Source organism: Oncorhynchus kisutch, unplaced genomic scaffold, assembly GCF_002021735.2.
Source record: "Oncorhynchus kisutch isolate 150728-3 unplaced genomic scaffold, Okis_V2 Okis03b-Okis08b_hom, whole genome shotgun sequence".
Lineage (NCBI taxonomy): Eukaryota > Metazoa > Chordata > Actinopteri > Salmoniformes > Salmonidae > Oncorhynchus > Oncorhynchus kisutch.
The window spans coordinates 1,175,816-1,199,815 of NW_022261980.1; the positions used below are offsets into that span (position 1 = coordinate 1,175,816).

At 42.0% G+C, this 24,000-nt stretch overlaps 3 protein-coding genes across 4 annotated transcripts in view; 2 read left to right on the forward strand and 1 right to left on the reverse strand.

Annotated features, from left to right (window-relative positions):
- Nucleotides 1-7,538, forward strand: part of LOC109884863 (secretogranin-3) — a 27,955-nt gene extending 20,417 nt beyond the window's left edge. The window contains exon 10 of the mRNA XM_031812387.1: nucleotides 7,507-7,538. Coding sequence (XP_031668247.1) covers nucleotides 7,507-7,538 — 32 coding nt within the window. The remainder of the gene's footprint in view (nucleotides 1-7,506) is intronic.
- Nucleotides 7,539-8,606: 1,068 nt separating this feature from the next.
- LOC116359559 (zinc-binding protein A33-like) lies at nucleotides 8,607-13,983 on the reverse strand. Its single transcript, XM_031812389.1, has 2 exons — nucleotides 13,943-13,983; nucleotides 8,607-9,183 (listed from the first exon to the last, which is right to left on the reverse strand). The coding sequence occupies exons 1-2, from the start codon at nucleotides 13,981-13,983 to the stop codon at nucleotides 8,607-8,609; spliced, it is 618 nt and encodes a 205-aa protein (XP_031668249.1).
- Nucleotides 13,984-20,872: 6,889 nt separating this feature from the next.
- scg3 (secretogranin III) overlaps nucleotides 20,873-24,000 on the forward strand; it is a 34,073-nt gene continuing 30,945 nt past the window's right edge. Inside the window, exons 1-4 of one of the 2 annotated variants that reach the window (XM_031812912.1) lie at nucleotides 20,873-21,141; nucleotides 21,234-21,616; nucleotides 22,382-22,437; nucleotides 22,653-22,695. In XM_031812912.1, the coding sequence (XP_031668772.1) occupies nucleotides 21,523-21,616; nucleotides 22,382-22,437; nucleotides 22,653-22,695 (193 nt within the window). In that variant the 5' untranslated portion in view covers nucleotides 20,873-21,141; nucleotides 21,234-21,522. Of the gene's footprint in view, nucleotides 21,617-22,381; nucleotides 22,438-22,652; nucleotides 22,696-24,000 lie in introns of both variants that reach the window. The other variant, XM_031812913.1, reaches the window with a different exon arrangement.

Consider the following 24,000-nt stretch of genomic DNA (forward strand, 5'->3'; position numbering starts at 1 on the left):
TCGATCGCATGGCGCTACAGAGGGTGGTGTGGACAGCCCAATACATCACTGGGGCCGAGCTCCCTGCCATATATCAGGACTCTATATCAGGCGGTGTGAAAGGATGGCCCAGAAGTCATTAAGGTGCCAAGTCTGACACCAACAGGCTCCTGAACCGCTTCTACCCCCATGTCATAAGACTGCTAAATAGATAACTAAATAGCTAACAAAATGACTACACAGACTGAGTTGATCTTTGTATTTTATCTGTATTTATGCACACTCACAGGCCCTACACACTACCACACACTGATACTCCAACACACATACAACACTCACTCCATCATTTGCTCACACCACATAATCTGCAGATACATTTATACTGACTCTAAACGCACGCACATCCACTCTCCTACAACACCGGAGGCTGCAGAGGGGAGGTCTGCTTATAATAATGTCTGCAATGGAGTGAATGGAATGGTATCAAACACATGGAAACGTTACAATTACTATGAGCACTTCCTCCCCAATTAAGGTGCCAGCGGCCACCTGTGACATACAATCATCATATAAATCAAATCAAATCACATTTATTTTTCACATGCGCCTAATACAACACCATGAAATTCTTACTTACAAGCCCTTAACCAACAATGCAGTTCTTACCCAACAATGCAGAAATATTGATTAAATAAAGTAAAGTAAAATATTTAAGAAAAAGTAACACAATAAAATAACAATAACGAGGTCATATAGAGGGGGTACCGGTACAGAGTAAATGTGTGGGAGTACAGGTTAGTTGAGGTAATTTCTACATGTATGTAGGGTGAAGTGACTATGCAAAGATAATAAATCGTCAGTAGCAGCAGTGTAAATACAATGGGTCAACATAATAGTCCGGGTGGCCATCTGATATTGTTCAGCAGTCTTATGGCTTGGGGTAGAAAGCTGTTAAGGGGACTTTTGGACCAGCATATACACTGCTGCTACTTTGTTTATCATATATCCTGATGCCTAGTCAACTTGCCCCTATATACACTGCTCAAAAAAATAAAGGGAACACTTAAACAACACAATGTAACTCCAAGTCAATCACACTTCTGTGAAATCAACTGTCCACTTAGGAAGCAACACTGATTGACAATACATTCCATGCTGTTGTGCAAATGGAATAGACAACAAATGGAAATTATAGCAATTAGCAAGACACCCCCAATAAAGGAGTGGTTCTGCAGGTGGTGACCACAGACCACTTCTCAGTTCCTATGCTTCCTGGCTGATGTTTTGGTCACTCTCTGAATGCTGGCGGTGCTTTCACTCTAGTGGTAGCATGAGACGGAGTCTACAACCCACACAAGTGGCTCAGGTAGTGCAGCTCATCCAGGATGGCAGATCAATGCGAGCTGTGGCAAGAAGGTTTGCTGTGTCTGTCAGCGTAGTGTCCGAGCATGGAGGCGCTACCATTAGAAAGGCCAGTACATCAGGAGACGTGGAGGAGGCTGTAGGAGGGCAACAACCCAGCAGCAGGACCGCTACCTCCGTCTCTGTGCATGGAGGAGCAGGAGGAGCACTGCCAGAGCCCTGCAAAATGACCTCCAGCAGGCCACAAATGTGCATGTGTCTGCTCAAACGGTCAGAAACAGACTCCATAAGGGTGGTATGAGGGCCCGACGTCGACAGGTGGGGGTTGTGCTTACAGCCCAACGCCGTACAGGATGTTTGGCATTTGCCAGAGAACTCCAAGATTGGCAAATTCGCCACTGGCGCCCTGTGCTCTTCACAGATGAAAGCAGGGTCCACACTGAGCACGTGACAGAGGTCTGGAGACGCCGTGGAGAACGTTCTGCAACATCCTCCAGCATGACTGGTTTGGCGGTGGGTCAGTCATGGTGTGGGGTGGCATTTCTTTGGGGGCTTCCATGTGCTCCCAGAGGTAGCCTGACTGCCATTAGGTACCGAGATGAGATCCTCAGACCTCTTGTGAGACCATATGCTGGTGCGGTTGGCCCTGGTTCCTCCTAATGCAAGACAATGCTAGACCTCATGTGGCTGGAGTGTGTCAGCAGGTCCTGCAAGAGGAAGGCATTGATGCTATGGACTGGCCCGCCCATTCCCCAGACCTGAATCTAATTGAGCACATCTGGGACATCATGTCTCGCTCCACTATACCAACGCCACGTTGCACCACAGACTGTCCAGGAGTTGGCGGATGCTTTAGTCCAGGTCTGGGAGGAGATCCCTCAGGAGACCATCCGCCACCTCATCAGGAGCATGCCCAGGCGTTGTAGGGAGGTCACACAGGCACGTGGAGGCCACACACACTACTGAGCCTCATTTTGTCAGGCTAATGAGACCAGGGCCTTTTGAATGTTATATTATGTTTGTTGCGTGTTTTTTCGGTTCCCGGGGTCATTTCATGTTTTAATGTTGTACCGCTGATCTCATCCAAGCTAGCCATGAGAAATCGGCCTAGAAGCGGCCTCTTCCTGGGGGTCGGAACTGATTGATCGGCCCGGAATCAGGTGTCGGACTCAGCCGGAATCAAAATGAACGACTGCCCAGAATTGGCCCAAGTAGATCGGGCCATTTCCATCAATTGGAATTCAGCTGACTTTCCCAGCATCTTACCAGAATCCCTCCCAGAACAGCCCGATTTAAATAAATGTATACAAAATTGCCAGATTTAGTCATTTTAAATATTATTAGTGTACATTTATATATACAAAATGTTTTTTTTTGGTGGATGGGTATACTTGTGTCAGAGGAAACACCATACACCTGGTGACCGTGGTCAGCGTGCATGCGCCTAGCCCGCCACAGGAGTCGCTACAGCGCGATGGGACAAGGACATCCGGCCGGCCAAACCCTCCCCTAACTTGGGCCGATGCTGGGTCTCATGGGTCTCCCGGGCGCGGCCGGCACGGGTCTCGAACTAGCATCTGTAGAAATGCAGTGCGCGAGTGTTGCAAATAAATGTACATATACATGTTATTCGATCATTGCAACCCGCACTACTCGAGAGCGCTAATGAGCGTCTGCGTTGCCAGGCGCTAAAATAGAAGTTGCTTCTATTGGTGATGCAAGTCCTGCCTCTCCCATCTCCTCAATGGCTTTAGAAGCATATACCCACGTGCCATCTCCTCATTGGTTATACCCACATGGGTGATTGAAAGATGAGCTGAAGTCGGTTGTGGTAATGCACCTTACATGCTGACCACACCGCTTGCGTCGCCAAATAAATACATACATGTTATTCAATTATTGCACCCACACTGCTTGTGCACGCCAACGAGCGTCTGCGCTGCAAAGCGCTAAAATAGAAGTCAGTTCTATATGTGACACCGATAGCGGTGCTAGTCCTGCTTCTCCCATCTCTTCATTGGTTTATAGAAGCAGATACCCACGTGCCATCTCAATCACGTGGGTGATTGAAAGATGAACTGAGTTTGGTTGGTCATCGTGGTAACTATGAAAGTTAGATCCCAATCGCCATATAAAGTCCAAAGAAAAAAAGCATGGAAGGAGGAGATAAGACTAGAAAAGACTCGGTTTACCGTTTTATGTGTGGATTAATTGTCGGAGTAGAGGACCTTGTGCATTTCAGGTAAAATAACAACTCAACGTTTACAGTTGAAGTCGGAAGTTTGCATACACCTTAGCAAAATACATTTAAACTCAGTTTTTCACAATTCCTGACATTTAATCCCAGTAAAAATTCCCTGTGTTCCCTGTGTCCCTCTTGAGTGTAGGGGGCAGTATTTTGATGTTTGGATGAAAAACGTACCCAAATTAAACTGCCTATTTCTCAGGCCCATGTAACACTTGTCTTCGTCCTCCTCTGACAAGGAGTAAGAAATGTCAGAACAATGCGCTGCATGGTAAGTGTCCATATTGTATTTAATATGAATACTGAACACTTGAACAAAACAATAAAACGGCATTAATGAACAGTCCTGAACGGTGAAGCAAAACACAGAACAGAAAATAATCACCCACAACACCCAAAATTGTTCTCAATCAGGGACAACGATTGACAGCTGCCTCTGATTGAGAACCATACCAGGCCAAACACAGAAATCCCAAATCATAGAAAAAAGAACATATACTGCCCACCCCAACTCACGCCCTGACCATATGAAAACAAAGACAAAACAAAGGAACTAGGTCAGAATGTGACAGCCCAGAATCTAGAATATGCATGTAATTGTCAGATTAGGATAGAGAACACTCTAAAGTTTACAAAACTGTCAAAATATTGTCGGTGAGTATAACAGAAGTGATATTGCAGGCGAAAACCTGAGGAAAATCCAACCCGGAGGTGTTGTTTTTCTTGAAAGCTCTCTGTTCCATAGCCTGCCTTCACTCCATTTAAAGGGATATCAACCAGATTCCATTTCCTATGGCTTCCCCATGGTGTGAACAGTCTTTATTTTGAAAAATGAGCGAGAAAGATCACATCGCATCATTGTATGGCTGGGTGCCAGCAGCGTTTGCATGCGCCAACAGAGTGGAGCAGACATTTCTCTCTCTCTCCTATTGAAGAAGCTACAGTCCCGGTTGAAATATTAGCGATTATATAGTGTAAAAACAACCTGAGTATTGAATATAAAAAAACGTTTGACATGTTTCTACGAACATTACAGATACTATTTGGAATTTTCGTCTGCAATGTCGTAACCGCTCAAGCCTGTGGATTTCTGAACATAACGCGTCAACCAAATGGAGGTATTTTGGATATAAAAATAATGTTTATTGAACAAAAGGAACATTTATTGTGTAACTGGGAGGCTCGTGAGTGCAAACATCCGAAGATCATCAAAGGTAAGCGATTCCTTTTATTGCTTTTCTGACTTTCGTGACCAATCTACTTGGCTGCTAGCTGTTTGTAATATTTTGTCTACTGAGAGAGATGTCCTTACATAAACTCTTGGTACGCTTTCGCCAAAAGCTTTATTGACATCTGACAAGCCAGGTGGATTAACAACAAGCTAAGCTGTGTTTTGCTACATTGCACTTAATATTTTTAGTAATTTAATTTGAATTTGGCGCTCTGCAATTCAGTGGATGTTGACGAAAATGATCCCGCTAACGGGATGTGTGCATCAAGAGGTTTTAAGCATGTGAAATGTCAGAATAATAGTAGAGAGAATCATTTATTTCAGCTTTTAGTTCTTTTATCACATTCCCAGTGGGTCAAAAGTTTACATAAACTCAATTAGTATTTGGTAGCATTGCCTTTAAATTGTTTAACTTGGGTCAAACGTTTCGGGTAGCCTTCCACAAGCTTCCCACAATAAGTTGGGTGAATTTTGGCCCATTCCTCCTGACAGAGCTGGTGTAACGGAGTCAGGTTTGTAGGCCTCCTTGCTCATACACGCTTCTTCAGTTCTGCCACAAATGTTCTATAGGATTGAAGTCAGGGCTTTGTGATGGCCACTCCAATACCTTGACTTTGTTGTCCTTAAAACATTTTGCCACAACTTTGGAAGTATGCTTGGGGTCATTGTCCATTTGGAAGACCCATTTGCTACCAAGCTTTAACTTCCTGACTGATGTCTTGAGATGCTGCTTCAATATATCCACGTAATTCTCCTCCTCATAATGCCATCTATTTTGTGAAGTGCACCAGTCCCTCCTGCAGCAAAGCACCGCCACAACATGATGCTGCCACCCCCGTGCTTCACGGTTGGGATCTTGTTCTTCGGCTTGCAAGCCTCCCCCTTTTTCCTCCAAACATAACAATGGTCATTATGGCCAAACAGTTCTATTTTTGTTTCATCAGACCAGAGGACATTTCTCCAAAAAGTATGATCTTTGTTCTCATGTGCAGTTGCAAACCGTAGTCTGGCTTTTTTATGGCGGTTTTGGAGCAGTGACTTCTGCCTTGCTGAGCGGCCTTTCAGGTTATGTCGATATAGGACTAGTTTTACTGTGGATATAGATACTTTTGTACCTGTTTCCTCCAGCATCTTCACAAGGTCCTTTGCTGTTGTTCTGGGATTGATTCGCACTTTTCACCAAAGTACGTTCATCTCTAAGAGACAGAACACTTCTCCTTCCTAAGCGGTATGACTGCTGCATGGTTCCATGGTGTTTATACTATTGTACTATTGTTTGTACAGATGAACGTGGTACCTGGAAATTGCTCCCAAGGATGAACCAGACTTGTGGAGGTCTACAATTAGTTTTCTGATGTCTTGGCTGATTTCTTTTGATTTTCCCATGATGTCAAGCAAAGAGGCACTGAGTTTGAAGGTAGGCCTTGAAATACATCCACAGGTACACCTCCAATTGACTCAAATGATGTAAATTAGCCTATCACAAGCTTCTAAAGCCATGACATAATTTTCTGGAATTTTCCAAGCTGTTTAAAGGCACAGTGAACTTAGTGTCCCTAAACGTCTGGCCTACTGGAATTGTGATACTGTGAATTAAGTGAAATAATTTGTCTGTAAACAATTTTTGGAGAAATTACTTGTGTCCTGCACAAAGTAGATGTCCTAACCGACTTGCCAAAACTATAGTTGGTTAACAAGAAATTTGTGAAGTGGTTGAAAAACAAGTTTTAATGACTCCAACCTAAGTGTATGTAAACTTCCGACTTCAACTGTATATCCCAGGACAAATTAGCTATCAACAGCAAGCTAGCTAGCTAAATTGCCATAAATGTTTAATGCTTTTTGAACCGGTCCCAAAATTAATTACATTGGTTCAGTGTTTGTTTAGATATTTCAACCTGCGTGTCGTGATCGCATTTGATGTGGGGGGACAAAATCAATTTGCGCACAGTGGCGCACAGGCAGTTTGGGTACGGTGTTATTATGAAAGTTAGTTGCCAATCGCCATATAAAGTCCAAAGAAGAAAAGCCTGGAGGGAGGAGAGATGACTAGAAACAATTCAGTTTACCATTTTATGTGTGGATTCATTGTCAGAGTAGAGGACCTTGTGCATTTCAAGTAAAATAACAACTCAATGTTAATATCCCAGGACAAATTAGCTAGCAACAGCAAGCTAGCTGGCTAAATAGGAGAAAATAGCGATATATAATTTTTGCGATATTCCTACCACGATAAATTTTTTATTTAACAGACGGTCTAGCACATTTCTCCTATTTGTCTGCCTCTTCAGTCCAGGGTGCATTGCATGGTGCCGTTGCCTGAGATATTAGAGAATGGATATAGGAATCCCATTTGGGCAATGAATGGTGGAACGTATAACACCCACCCAGCAGACTGTCGACCAATCATGTTGACGTTATCCGTGCTGCATCACGCAGTTGCTAAACGCAATCTTTTCTCAAAGTCAAGTTATGAGTCGAGAAATGTGCATATTTTCCTCGCAATTAAGTAATGTCACGATTCCAACGCTATACACTATTACAAAAATCAAGTTAATTATCTCACATCTCGGAAAGTATTTGTAATGTTGTACTTCTTGTTGACAAAATTCATGCTCATGTTGGGTTTTTGAGCTAGCACCCAATTCACTCCCATTCACTCCATGAATGAGAGCTCTCCTTATCTCAGAATCGCCCAGAATGCACAGCGTGGCACGTTGACGTACATGGTCAACATACATGGGCGACATATGTCGCACAATGTGATTCCAATGGAATTTCCCATCTCCTCAATTTATAGGAATGATGGTTTTGGGTGGATTTTTCCTTTAAGTAGACCATAAAATACATTTTAAATGGTAAATGGCCAGAGAGAACGATCTTTATTTACTGTATATTTGGTCATGGCAGATAGGATGTTGTGTTGTAGAGGGGAAAAACATATTCCTGATAGCTACTCATTTAATACTGTCTACAGAGCCTAATGGGTAAGGGCCAGGATATCAGATAAGCATTGACAAGGATGCTGATGAACTGACACTCAGTATCTTACCACACATTAGACAGTCTATAAATACACACACACAGGCATGAACTGACACATACAGACACACACACTAGCCCTCCCAGACCCACTCCCTGGGACGGTTACCAGAGTTGATTGATCTTTCATTGATTGATTATGATGTTGTCTCTTCCTGATTTAACTCCAGCCTGAATGACTAATTTATGTTACGTGACCTGAGTGAGGAAATATCTGATAGGCCCCCTGAGAAAGACCAACACATGTCACAGCCAATCAGTAGCAGCCTGTTTGAGTAGTTAATTACTCTTCCTCAGCAACGACAGCCAATCATTCAGAATGATTTGATTCAGGGGTTTTACAGTTGACAAAGTCATTTATATGTTGACAAGTTTGATTTAGATGTTATTTCAAGTTTGAATGAAGCTGATTAAGTTCAAATAGGTTTATTATGACCAGACTGATGTTCAGAATATGCCAATACATTAGGCTTACATACTGTATAATAGGGCTATATGTAGACAACATGGAAACCATAGGATGACATTCAGCAGAAATGATACGAGGTGGGAATTCCCTCTCTGTTGGTATGCTATAATTAATTTCAACTGTGAGTAACACACTCTTGCACTTGCAGACAAACACACATGTACCCAAACTCACATGTTTGCACACGCACACATATACGCACACCCACACACACCTATCCACACCCACACACAAGTTTGGTAGTCTGACATGCACACACACAAATGTTTAAAAGTATTTCAATGTTTGATATGAAAGTCAGTGATATCTACAGGAGTGATGATCAGTGGGGCTGAGTTTTTACCTCCGTCAATAAGACAGGGGCCAAAATATGGATAAAGTTTCTCAGTAAAGGTGTAGCCAGTGAAAGAGTAGATATGAGACCTGGCCTCCACATTATAGAAGGAGACATGGCCCTCCTCATAATCCACAAACACCCCCACCTTCTTGGGCTTCTCTCTCAGGGAGAGTGGGACAGAGAGGCCAGAGAGAGCCTTGTACTCTCCATTTCTAAGCCAAAGTGTCCGGTATCCATTTTCAGGGCTCACTGTAATCTTCCCTTTCCTGTTGATGGACTCTCTGGCCACTCCTATAGTCCACCTTGTCTTCCCCTTCACCTGAACATCATAGTAGAATCTCCCTGAGGAGAAACCCTCCTTTCCCAGGACACTGACACAAGTATCAAACCTTTCTGGGTTGTAAGGGAGATCCTGCCATACATCTCCAAATATAACTTGTTTCCCATCTTCAGACAGGATGAGATTGGGATGTGCTGTATCAGGATCTAGAGTCACATCCACCGTGGACAGAAACACACTTTATTAGAATTATTTGAAAAACAGGTTTTGCTGCACAGGACATTACTGTAGACATATGTAACCTATAGGTTGCTATTGATAACAACATACAGTATATTGCAGATGTGAATGCGTGGTATTTCAAGTAATACCCGTATGTGAAGATATGAATATTAATGTGAAACTCTAAGTGGATGGACTGGAGAGTATTCCAGTCCATCCGTCTTCTGGTGGTTTCAAGTTCTAGAATATAGAAAAGGAGTTTGTCAGATTTGGGGGATACCAGAAACTATGGTAATATAATGTTACAGTAGAGTATACTGTATACTATACAAATCTCCATCTCTAAACTTTATTGTTAAAGTGAGATAACCAAACAGATATGCTAAGTGACAAGGTGTAGAAATAATCACTCTTCCATAATACAGTATACCTGCAAACAGTATGAAGGGATCTATTTGGAATAGAATTCAGTGTCATTCATTTACCTGGACTCCCCTTCATGTTTACAAAATCTGTGGGTAAATTAAACAAATAAAACAAATTATAATTCCTGTTATTTAACATTTTCAACAAAAAAAATGAAACAAAATAGCATTCTTGGTGTGAACATAAAATAATGCCAATACAGTAATATTTTACCACATAATTATGACTAATCTTTGTGCTATTTGCATATTTGCACAATGGAAATTGTAAACCCTGAGAACAGGGCTGAAGTGAAGTGGGGCCGAATGAGGGTGGAATGAGTCAGGGCTCTGCCAGAATGCCTTGAGCTCGTGACGCTCATTCACGTGAGAGCGAGCTCTGTTCCATCGCAATTCTACAGACAAAGGAATTCTCCGGTTGGAACATTATTGAAGTTTTATGTTAAAAACATCCTAAACATTGATTCTATACTTCGTTTGACATGTTTCTACGGACTGTAACGGAACCTTTGGACTTTTCATCTGCTCGTGCGTCATGAAGTTGGATTACTGGGCTGAACGCGCTAACAACAAGGAGGAATTTGGACATAAATGATGGACATTATCGAACAAAACAAACATTTATTGTGGAAGTGGGATTCCTGGGAGTGCATTCTGATTAAGATCATAAGTGAATATTTATAATGTTATTTCTGACTTCTGTTGACTGCACAATATGGTGGATATCTTTTTGGCTTGTTTGGTCTCTGAGCGCCGTACTCAGATTATTGCATGGTTTGCTTTTTCCGTAAAGCTTTTTTGAAATCGGACACTACGGTTGCATTAAGGAGAAGTGTATCTAAAGTTCCATGTATAACACTAGTATTTTCATCAACATTTATAATGAGTATTTCTGTAAATTGATGTGGCTCTCTACAAAATCACCGTATGTTTTTGGAACTACTGAACATAACGCAAGATTTTTTTATATAAACTTTATCGAACAAAACATACATGTATTGTGTAACATCAAGTCGTATGAGTGTCATCTGATGAAGTTCATCAAAGGTTACTGATTCATTCTATCTCTATTTCGGATTTTTGTGACTCCTATCTTTGGCTGGAAAAATGGCTGTGTTTTTCTGTGACTTGGCTCTGACCTAACATAATCATTTGTGGTGCTTTCGCCGTAAAGCCTATTTGAAATCAGACACTGTGGTGGGATTAACAAGAAGTGTATCTTTAAAATGGTGTGAAATACTTGTATGTCTGAGGAATTTTAATTATGAGATTTCTGTTGTTTTGAATTTGGCACCCTACACTTTCACTGGCTGTTGTCATATTGATTCCGTTAGCGGGCTGTCAGCCCTAAGAGGTTTTAAACAACGATGTCCTTCCCTCGTAGGAGTGGATCTGATCATGGTATTTGTCTCTGCCGTCTTGGTAAAAATGGACTCTAATGTTTGACTGAGGGTCAGGGAGGTTGATTCTGAACCAGTCAACTCTCATGTCCTCAGCACTGATGTTGGGTTTGACGTAACAGGGTAGAATGTCATCACCAGCCACAGCAACAATGGCACAAGACGGACCAAGAACCTCAAACTTCTCTGGAAAGAAAAACAACCTATCAATATCAAAAACGACCATGCACATCATCAGCTGTTGGTCCCTTTCAGACTTTTAACAGACCACACTAAAGATCAACACCAAACCTGGCCCAAATACTTAAGGTTTGCTTGATTTAGCTTGGTTGCCAATGGAATAGCCTAGTACCGAAAGTGCAAACCATAGCCATCATTCATGGAAATCCTCACATCATTCACACACACACACACACACACACACACACACACACACACACACACACACACACGCACACACGCACACACACACACACACACACACACACACACACACACACACACACACACACACACACAAGAACATGTGAGGTCACTCTACCAGAGCCTGCTCTTTGGAGGAGAAGCAGGAGATTGACACACAGACAGTATGTCCAAGTCCACATCATTTCTGAGAGAGAGGATAACATACTGGGATTCAATGTAGGCGATGCTATGGATCATATGATATGGATTTGTTATGTAATCACCTAAGACCACCTGAGACCTAAGACAGAAGACTAATTAAGGCAGACTTTCAAAAATATGTAAACTTGGTCCTTTTATTTGATAATATAAAGCATTTCTCCCATTATCTCCATAATCCCTGAAAGCTGCACTGAGGGATATGACAGACAGACAGACACACACACACACACACACACACTATTTAATCACCTGAGGCCAAAGACTACTCAAGACAGACTTTGTTAAATATGCTAAACTTGGCCTATTTATCAAGGCCTGTCTGGTTCTCACACACAGCTATTGCCAACCATCAACATTGACTTGAATATTAATTGCTGGGATTTATTAGTATAAAGCATTTCTGCCATTAACTATATTTTCTCTGACAGCTTCAAACATATATACAAATAATACAGGCCAGCGAGATTAGATACACGCAGATCACAATTGAGAAGAGTTTGGCTTAAAGCTCGCTGGCCTGTGGGGAAAGACTGGAGAGAAAATAAATCTGGTGTGTCTACTGCAAGGCAGGGAAGTAGCTTTCAACATAACTTGTTATTCTTGTAGATGAGATGGAATCCACACTTTAATCAGCTTGAGTTAAGTTAACTCAAGTCAAGTTATGAGGAAGTAGGTGAGAGGTTGCATAGTTTCTGGAAACAAAACTCTGATAAACTGGCTACAATGAGATGTCACACATAGAGATCACAGGAGGCTGGTAAGGGGAGGACGGCTCATAATAATGGCTGCAATGGAGTAAATGGAACTGTATCAGCAACATGAAAACCAGGTCTTTCATGTGTTTGAGACCATTCTATTAATTCCATTCCAGCCATTAATATGAGTCTGTCCTCCCAAATGAACGTGCCAGCAGCCACCTGTGAGAGATGCAAGCGATCGCTGAGGGATCCTCCACTTCCCTCAACCTGTTGTTTGTTCACTTTCACAGGATTGTTTTTCTTACTCTCCTTTCAGTTTTTAAGTCTGTCCTCTTTATATTACCATCCATATGCCACAATCAATATGTGAACCAGACATTCTGTTTATGAGTGTAGGGTTTGTATCAGTGTTTGGTTTGTATTCTATACCAGAGGTTCTCAACCTTTTGTAGATTCTCTCCCACCAATCACATTTGGACCTGTCTGAAGTACATTTTCATGTGTGTGTGACAGGACATGAAAACATTTTGGTTTACTTGTAATACTGTTTGTCTACACATCATTTAATGATACTAACAAGAGGACCATGGCCTTATTTCACTAATATCAAGTTGACACTAGAGGGCAGTAGACACACACTGATCACAGGGACATGTCATTGCAGAGATGGAAGAGGAAGTGGGATATGCTACACCCTCATTTTTTTTCCAATGGAAGTCAATGAACGCAGCCTATGGGAGAGCCGCCCCCTTAAGTAGACCGGAAATGACAACTTTTTGGTAAATGGTAAACGAATGGTAAACGACGGTAGTCAACTATCTTCATTTATCCACCATCTTTGGCCATGTCAGACAGCCTGTGGTGCTGTAGAGGTTAAAGCACGTGATCATGTAGGGAAATACGTACTAGTTATATTATCCTATTTCAGCTCATATTAATAAGAAATAATGTGGTACTACTGACTATTATATCATGTTACCTACATAAACTCAGCAAAAAAAGGAAACAGACCTTTTTCAGGACCCTGTCTTTCAAAGATAATTTGTAAAAAAAATTGTAAAAAAATTTGTAACATTTGTTCAATGAACCATAAACAATTAATGAACCTGTGGAACGGTCGTTAATAAGACACTAACAGCTTACAGACGGTATGCAATTATGGTCACAGTTATGAAAACCTAGGACACTAAAGAGGCCTTTCTACTGACTCTGAAAAACACCAAAAGAAAGATGCCCAGGGTCCCTGCTCATCTGCGTGAACGTGCCTTAGGCATGCTGCAAGGAGGCATGTCTGTGGAACTTTTTCAGTTTATGTCTCAGTTGTTGAATCTTGTTATGTTCATACAAATATTTACACATGTTAAGTTTGCTGAAAATAAAAGCAGTTGACAGTGAGAGGATGTTTCTTTTTTTTGCTGAGTTTATTTAGCAACTGCCTGATACTGTAACCAAACGGTGCTCTACATCATGGTGCTATGTGACCTGGTCAAATGCAGTGCACTATATTAAGAGGTGTAGTAGGGTATAGTTTGAGATGAACCCTCAGAGTTCCACCATACCAGTCTCAGAGCAGTGCAGAATACTGTATTACCCTGTTAACACTACTGGGCCAAACCAAACTGTACTGGTTGGCTCTGATATTAACCTTCCACATGGTCCTGTCCATTACGGTTCCAGAAATTATGTTAAATGTGTAACCAGACATTCTGTTTATGACTGTAGGGTTTGTATCAGTGTTTGGTTTGTATTCTATACCAGAGGTTCTCAACCTTTTGTAGATTCTCTACCACCAATCACATTTGGACCTGTCTGAAGTACCTTTTCATGTGTGTGTGACAGGACATGAAAACATTTTGGTTTACTTGTAATACTGTTTGTCTACACATCATTTAATGATACAAATAATGTAATAAAGATAACAATCATTATAACATGATTACCATTTCTATTGTAATTATTGACTATAGAGGGGGTTGTTGTGAAATGTGGAATATGTTAGCCATTTCATGCAATCTGGAGCCTTCATTATATCAAATACTGGGGTGGCAGGTAGCGTAGTGGTTAGAGCGTTGGGGCCAGTAACCGAAAGGTTGCTAGATCGAATCACTGAGCTGACAAGGTAAAAATCTGTTGTTCTCACCCTGAACAAGGCAGTTAATCCACTGTTCCTAGGCTGTCATTGTAAAAAATAATTTGTTCTTAACTGACTTGACTAGTTAATAAAGGTTAAATAAAAAATAAGGAACCATTCCAAATAACAGTAAATGTTGGGAGATGGTGAAAGAGAGGAGACAGTGTGAGGGTTGACAGTGAAAGAGTAGAGACAATGAAAGAGAGGTGAAAGGGTAGACACAGTGTAAGAGAGGAGACATTGAAGGAGTAGGAGTGGCTTCAAGACGAGTCTCTGAATGTGGCTGTTGTGGAAATTTCCTCTATTTACCAAATCATGGGAGCAAACCACACACAAGTCAGAGTTAATTATCAAAGTCCATCTTTAATTATATGAGCTCTATCACAACCCTGTGACTCTCAGATCAATTCAGTGTCTATCAATGAATTCTCTGAGTCCCTTACACATTTCAACTGAGATCCTTTATAGCAAAGACACACATAGTGAGACAGCATAGGCATAATTTATCGTTCAGCTTTGTCTCCTAAACTATGTTCTTTTCTCAAACTCAGAACCATAAACAAATCCTCCATATCAACAGCCATATATCAAATCCATCCTATCTTGACAAGATCACAGAGACACACTGACTGGCACACAGACATTGTGGAGCCAAGAGATACACGCTTGACTTCTCCCCTCTCTCCGGCCCAAGCAACTTAGTCTTGACATAGAACAGATACTGCAACCCCGCCACAGTATTATACAAAAATAACATTCTGGTGAGAAGTAACTTACAAACATATGATGAATATAAAACATCTTACCTATGTTACCAACTAATTCTGATTATTCCCCAACATGGCCCAGCCAGAGCCTGGACTTGAATCCGATTAAACATCTCTGGAGAAAGCTGAAAATAGCTGTGCAAGGGTGGAGACAGTACCACTTAAGTATTCCTAATCACTCAGGTGAACTTAAAAATGTCAAATATGAATGGGAATATACATCAGTTAGATTTTAATCATAAGAATTTCTAGGGGTGCCAATAATTGTGTTTTGGAGAAAAATATTTTTTTCATTTATTTCACATTTATTTTTTTCAATCATTTTACATCAATTAAAGGTTGGATTTTTTTGTGTGAATATTTTGAATGCAAGACCAAGAGGATAAACAGCAAAGACATTTATTTACAGCCCGTTTTGCTCATATGTACCATGGGTGCCAATATAAGTAGAGGGCACTGATCCAACAGTATTTCATGTGATTATAGGAAAACAAATCCCTACTATTAGATACACTTAATCAGTTTCCTTAGATTTACTCTTTGGATCAATTTCTTTAGCTCCTCTGAATCCTTTCCCAAGACAGATTCAGGGTAGCCTAGTGGTTAGAGCTTTGGACTAGTAACCGGAAGGTTGCAAGTGCAAACCCCCGAGCTGACAAGGTACAAATCTGTCATTCTGCCCCTGAACAGGCAGTTAACCTACTGTTCCTAGGCCATCATTGAAAATAAGAAATTGTTCTTAACTGACATGCCTAGTTAAATAAAGGTACAAGTAAAAATATAGGGAAATAGTTCAGCCAAATGGAACCCCTACATTTTGGGAATGAGGAGGACAAGAGATCTTTCTCCATTAAGGCTCAGCTGGAAAACAGACAGTCCCTCACAGAGAATCTTGAATAAGGTCTTTTACCTTGTTTTGTTGTGGCCAGAGGGATGTCTGGGTCCAAGCCGAGCGAAATGGATCAAAAGGTCAGGTCGCTCTCATCCGGGTCACGGAACCAAATGTTGTCGAAAACCCCATCCAAAGGCTAAGGCAGAGACTATTTAATTGTATAATAGAAACATATTTAATCAAGCAGTTGTGAGGGAGATCTGTCTCTGATTTCACAGTGGAGAACTCCAAGAGTAAATGTTTCCATGTCCCTTATATAGTGGGAGGTGATAATACTATCATATTGTTACACAACAGTTATTTATACAAGCAACAGTTCCAGAACACAATGGCCTTGTGTTAGAGTGCAGAAATTACAGGAGTCTATGAAAGGCATAACATCACAGTCCAACACAGAACATGTCCCATGAGAAGTTACAACAGCTCAATAGGATGACAATCAGCATCAATTGTACATGGTGAATTTCCTCTGTTAGAATAATCATATAGTGATAAACAGATTGCAATTCATTCAGACTGTGAGTAACACACACACTTGCACACACATCCATTCTCAGGGTTCAGGTGAATTTCCTTCTTCCTGTTGATGGACTCTCTGGCCACTCCTAAAATCCACCAAGTCTTCTCCTCCACCTGCACCTCATAGTAGAATCTCCCTGAGGAGAAGCCCTCCTTTCCCAGGACATAGAGAACATTATAAACTTCTCTGGGTGTCAGGGAGATCCTGTTTTATGTCTCCACAATTCACTTGTTTCCCATCTTCAGACAGGATGAATCTGGGATGTGCTGTATCAGGATCTAGAATCACATCCCCTGTTGAGAGAAACACACACTTTATTAGAATGATTAAATAAACATATCAATATGCAGGACTGCATTTAACTGCTCAGTAAATTCCTCTAGGACACATGAACGTATAGAGATGTGGTGTATCAGGGTCTAGAGTCCACAGTGAAGTCAAAAATTGTCTATATAAAAATGAGAAGAAAAGAACATCAGTTTGGGGGACAGCAATTTACTGCTGGACTTAATGCACAGTACATTACTGTAGACATATGTAGTCTATAGGTTATTGATAACAACATACTGTAGATATGAATGTGTGATAATGTTATTTCAAGTTAAACCGGAATGTGAAGATATGAATATTAATGTGAAACTCTACGTGGATGGACTGGAGAGTATTACTGTCACACCCTGACTGTAGATTGACTCTACGTGGATGGACTGGAGTGTATTACTGTCACACCCTGACTGTAGATTGACTCTACGTGGATGGACTGGAGAGTATTACTGTCACACCCTGACCGTAGATTGACTCTACGTGGATGGACTGGAGTGTATTACTGTCACACCCTGACTGTAGATTGACTCTACGTGGATGGACTGGAGAGTATTACTGTCACACCCTGACCGTAGATTGACTCTACGTGGATGGACTGGAGTGTATTACTGTCACACCCTGACCGTAGATTGACTCTACGTGGATGGACTGGAGTGTATTACTGTCACCCCCTGACCGTAGATTGACTCTACGTGGATGGACTGGAGTGTATTACTGTCACACCCTGACCGTAGATTGACTCTACATGGATGGACTGGAGTGTATTACAGTCACACCCTGACCGTAGATTGACTCTACGTGGATGGACTGGAGTGTATTACTGTCACACCCTGACTGTAGATTGACTCTACGTGGATGGACTGGAGTGTATTACTGTCACACCCTGACTGTAGATTGACTCTACGTGGATGGACTGGAGAGTATTACTGTCACACCCTGACTGTAGATTGACTCTACGTGGATGGACTAGAGTGTATTACTGTCACACCCTGACTGTAGATTGACTCTACGTGGATGGACTAGAGTGTATTACTGTCACACCCTGACTGTAGATTGACTCTACGTGGATGGACTAGAGTGTATTACTGTCACACCCTGACTGTAGATTGCTTTGTATGTTTTTATTTTTTAGTTTGGTCAGGGTGTGATGTTGGTGGGTATTCTATGTTTTTTTCTATGTTTGTATTTCTATGTGTTTGACCTGGTATGGTTCCCAATCAGAGGCAGCTATCAATCGTTGTCTCTGATTGAGAATCATACTTAGGTAGCCTGTTTTCCCCATTTTGGTTGTGGGTGTTTGATACCTGTTTAGTTTTCTCTTCATTGTTATTTTATGTAGTGTTCAGTTTTTCTATTAAAATATGAGGAACACTTACCACGCTGCATTTTGGTCCTCCTCTCCTTCCACTAATGAGAATTGTTACATATACCTGTATGTTCTACTACTTTTGATAAGGGCCAATAGAGATATGTGTAGTAAACTGTATAGGGAATAGGGTGCCATTTGGAACACAAACTGACTGCTGAGACAGACAAGTAAAAGGAACAGGAAACATATTGTATTAAGTAAAACATGATCACAATACATATAACGTACCACCTATAAAGTATTGTACTGTGTCACCCAGAGCAACATTTGAAACATGTATCTCTATAACCCCATAATCATAAGACATACATTACATACCCTAATAGTTACAATTAGATGCTCTCAGATCACCATGAGAAAGGTTTGATGGTTTCAATGTCGTCAGGAAACAGGAAGGAAGTTGTGCACCTACTGCAAGGCAGGGCTATGATGAACCACCATGTGTTAGTAGGCAGCATGGTTCAGTGAGAATAGAACGTTTTGAGGTAGAACTACCAGTATGTGAAACTTGTATTGAGTATGCTTTAAAACACCAGCATGTCATGCTCATTTAGTTTTATTTTATATACAGTAGTATGGTTTATTACCTTTATTTAACCAGGCAAGTCAGTTAAGAACAAATTCTTATTTACAATGACCACCTACCCCGGCCAAACCTGAACGATGCTGGACCAATGGTGCACCGCCTTATGGGACACCCAATCACGGCCAGATGTGATAGAGCCTGGATTCAAACCAGGGACTGTACTGATGCCTCTTGCACTGAGATGCAGTGCTTCTACACCTGCATTGCTTGCTGTTTGGGGTTTTAGGCTGGGTTTCTGTACAGCACTTTGAGATATCAGCTGATGTACGAAGGGCTATATAAATACATTTGATTTGATTTTGATTCAGACCGCTGTGCCACTCAGGAGCCCACAGCATACATACAGCATGCAGACTTTCCCTGAGTGACTCATGCTCCGTACCTCATCCATACGGAATGTCCCATATTGACAGTGTCAGTTCCATACTATGTGGACTGCTGACTTGGACTACAGGAGAACCAGGGCCTTCTGACACTGATATAAAGCACACTAGAGGGCAGTAGATACACACTGATCACAGGGACATGGTAGCTAAGCTTTGATACATATGGTGCTGTAGAGAGGAAGAGCATTATCATGTTGGGATCCAGTCCTCTTCTACCATCTCTTCTCATCTACCTTCTCCTCTCATCTACCTCCTGCTCCTCATCTACCTCCTGCTCCTCATCTGCCTCCTGCTCCTCATCTGCCTCCTGCTCCTCATCTGCCTCCTGCTCCTCATCTGCCTCCTGCTCCTCATCTGCCTCCTGCTCCTCATCTGCCTCCTGCTCCTCTTCTACCATCTCTTCTCATCTACCTTCTCCTCTCATCTGCCTCCTGCTCCTCATCTGCCTCCTGCTCCTCATCTGCCTCCTGCTCCTCATCTGCCTCCAGCTCCTCATCTGCCTCCTGCTCCTCATCTACCTCCTGCTCCTCATCTGCCTCCTGCTCCTCATCTGCCTCCTGCTCCTCATCTACCTCCTGCTCCTCATCTGCCTCCTGATCCTCATCTGCCTCCTGCTCCTCATCTACCTCCTGCTCCTCATCTGCCTCCTGCTCCTCATCTACCTCCTGCTCCTCATCTACCTCCTGCTCCTCATCTGCCTCCTGCTCCTCATCTACCTCCTGCTCCTCATCTACCTCCTGCTCCTCATCTACCGCCTGCTCCTCAGGGTAGGTAGCAACACATCTGCCATGCTGATCCTCAACACTGGAGCCTCCCAGGGGTGCGTGCTCAGTCCCCTCCTGTATTCCCTGTTCACCCACGACTGCATGGCCAGGCACGACTCCACGCCATCATTAAGTTTTCAGACGACACAACAGTGGTAGCCCTGATCACCGACAACGACAAGACAGCCTATAGGGAGGAGGTGAGAGACTAGGACAAAAAGGCTTCTCAACCGTTTTTACCCCCAAGCCATAAGACTCCTGAACAGGTAATCAAATGGCTACCCGGACTATTTACATTGTGTGTGTCCGCCAACCCCTCTTTTACGCTGCTGCTACTCTGTTTATCATATATGCTCACTTTAACTATACATTCATGTACATACTACCTCAATTGGCCCGACCAACCAGTGCCCCCGCACATTGGCTAACCAGGTTATCTGCATGTGTCCCGCCACCCACCACCCGCCAACCCCTCTTTTACGCTACTGCTACTCTCTGTTTATCATATAGGCATAGTCGCTTTAACCATATCTACATGTACATACTTAGCAATTCCATCTATCTACAGACTGTGATGAAATCAAGTAAATCTCAGTAAATGACAGACAGACAGACAGACAGAACCAGAACAATGCCCTGAGCATGTAGCAATTGTTCTTTACTAAGTGTGTGTGTGCTGTTCCTCAATGGACAACTGATAACACACTGCTCAGCATGTTCACTCTACTCAAAGCTTTAGTCCCATTAAGACAGATCTATCCAATCAGCAGACAGCATGTATATTCATCTGAAGCATACGGCTCATAAAGCAGGAGATTAACTGGGGCTGAGGAACATGGAAAACATCTGAAACACAACACTGCTCTGGGCTCAACCATGTTGACTTGTTGTGTATGTATGGATGTATCTAATTCCAATGAGGCAAAATGGGACAGCCCACAGTATCGACTATAAAAAGCTAAGGCGTCCAGGACAGGACACACGATCAGGGGCGGACATTCGTTTTGTTCTCCTCCTTCACGGTTTGGTCCGACCGAGAGAGAGAAATCGTGTTATTTCGGGTAGCTACTATCGGCATACGGCAGGTGAGTTCACTACAGCTCACACGGAGTTTAAAGACTACGACCCTGGCAGTTTATCTATCTCTAGTTAATTATAGCGAGTGTCCTGGTTTCAGCACTGCAGGTCGTTAACAGCTCCAACAGCACCAGAGGAGAGCGGAGATTTGAAGAGCCCCTCCCCGCCTAAGTAACAACCAGAGCGGGTAGAGTCCAAGCGCAGCCCTGTTGTCAGTTTCAGCACCACCAGCAAGGAAGAGCAGAGCTGTCCAAACATCCAGCAGTTTGTGACCGCTATCGTCGGTTGGATCATCCACACAACACAACACCCCCAAGACAGCTATAACCGGGAGTAATCTAGCGGAAAATAGCCTACAGCCACCGATTGAGTGGATATTTTATTTCAGAATGGCGTCCAAAGGAATGGGAGTTCTCTTTCTGCTCGGGATTTTTGCTGTGACTGTCTCCCAGATTTCTGCTTTTCCCACACCTGCCGAGGATGGTGAGTACATGGCCTGCTCGTAGCCTACATCTGTGATGACTGGTTTCAGTGTGAATATTTTTTAGTTCGCTAGGCCTATAGCCCACTTTTAAAGTACATTTTAACTAGGCCAGGCTATATATATAACCCTTTCACATTTTAAAAATATATTTAAACATTATATATAAAACAAACCAATTCAAGTTAAAATAGAGCAGGAAATAACAAATAAACAAATAGTTTGTGAGGTTGGTCGTTTGCATGCGATGTAAGGCCGATTGCGTTCTATTTCCAACGCAGTTTATCTTTTGTTTGTTAAACCGATTATGACGCTGCTGTGTCCTGTCGGGTCGGGAGTTAGGACTCACTGTAGCCCTAGACTGTACCCTCTTTCTCATCAATAAACCACATTAACCAAAACCACACTTGGCCCACATGACCAAGCAGGCATATCTTAAAAATACCCTGATGATGTTGGACCCCTCAAATTCAAGTCAATGTCTTTCTCTGTCGTTCATTGGAGAAAGTTTATTCTAAAACTGATTTAAGATAGTTTTTTAAGGCTATGATTTGTTTCTATCTAAATGACACGTTTTAGATGTCTCAGATGATGTGATAGTGAATGGTGGTGATGGTGGTGATGGTGATGATGATGAAGACGATGAGGATGATGATAACAATGATGATGCGGATGATGATGTTGATTATGACGATGACATTGCTGCTGACCATGATAATAAAGGTGATTAGTAGTATTAATATTATGTGGTTTTATTTTCCCTGCAGATAAAGCTGTAGTTTACAACAGACGACTGACTGAGGAGAGACCAATCCAGGAGCAGGTAAACTATCTCTTTCTTTCTCTCTCCTTCTCTCTCTCTCTCCAAACTATCCTCCGTGCTATCTCCAGACTAATAGCATGTCAAATAGACTTTGTGGAGGGGAGAGTTCTCAAACATCAACCACATCATATCAAACCAGACTGGAGCAACAGTAAACAAGCTATTATGTTGAAGATGATTAACAGAGAAATGTTTCCACATGTTGTTTTCCACAGATTGCAGAGGCAGATGATGTGAAAGCAGCAGTGGAGTCTGCAGGTAAGTGGATACTTCTCAGTCAATATTGTTATTACATACATTTGAATATGGATGTGAATAGTGTGGGAGAATTATTTTTGTTGTCTCTTGGATGTCTTCACAATATATAACTGTTTTATCTTATTTCAATGCAGTTGTTCTGGTCTTTAACTGTTCTGTACTGTGTTGGGTGTCCACCCACACTACCAAGAGTTGGTGAAAACGCACTTAGCTAATAAAATGTAACTTCCTTATGTAAAAAAATAATGACAAATATGATTATTCATGTTTGAATCGTTCAGTGGGGTCTTTCTCTAACACAGTGGTTTCCACACTGTGGGGCGGACACTATTTAACAGTTTGTGTTCGTCGTCTGGAAACTTATTTCCATCGGTCACAAAAGGCTAAATTAGCATGACACGAGCTGAATTCACTGTAAACGGCTTGGGGGAAAAAGCTTGGTATACGCTCAGTGCTTCATTGATATTTCACAGAGATATGCTTCTTTTTGTGAGAAATCTTAGAAAAAGAACAATATTTTTGAATGAATATGAAAAGTGTATACTAAAATATGAAAATACTACGTTATGTCGTTATCCATCTTAGCTCTATATTATTTTATGTCCTGCGGATTGGAGAAGAAAGATGACTAGTTCAACAGTAAAGTGAGATGTCAGGTCGCCTGTAGCCTTAATTCATGCACAGAATCCAGCCTAGCTGACACAATGCCATTTCCTGGCCTCTTTCTCTGGCCTCTATTGTTTCAGTCACACTCATTTTAATCGTCTTCCAAGGGTAAAAACTCCAATAACCTTTTACAGAATTATTATAGAGACATGATGTTTAGACCATTGGTTTTCTTAGACAATTATCTACAGTTAACATATAAAAAATTGTGTTTTTGATTGGACCCCCTATACACGTATTGTGTGTTTTGTATGGACCCCAGGAAGAGTAGCTGTGTCATGTTTTGTATGGACCCCAGGAAGAGTAGCTGTGTCATGTTTTGTGTGGACCCCAGGAAGAGTAGCTGTGTCATGTTTTGTATGGACCCCAGGAAGAGTAGCTGTGTCATGTTTTGTGTGGACCCCAGGAAGAGTAGCTGTGTCATGTTTTGTATGGACCCCAGGAAGAGTAGCTGTGTCATGTTTTGTGTGGACTCCAGGAAGAGTAGCTGTGTCATGTTTTGTGTGGACTCCAGGAAGAGTAGCTGTGTCATGTTTTGTGTGGACCCCAGGAAGAGTAGCTGTGTCATGTTTTGTATGGACCCCAGGAAGAGTAGCTGTGTCATGTTTTGTATGGACCCCAGGAAGAGTAGCTGTGTCA

Excerpts from the sequence above, each read along its gene's own strand:
- LOC116359559 (XM_031812389.1), bottom strand. The coding sequence starts at position 13,983 with ATGGACAGGACCATGTGGAAGGTTAATATCAGAGCCAACCA. Across the intron at positions 9,184-13,942 it reads GTTAATATCAGAGCCAACCA|TGTGTTTCTGTCCACGGTGG; the intron begins GTACAGTTTGGT and ends ATTCTAATAAAG.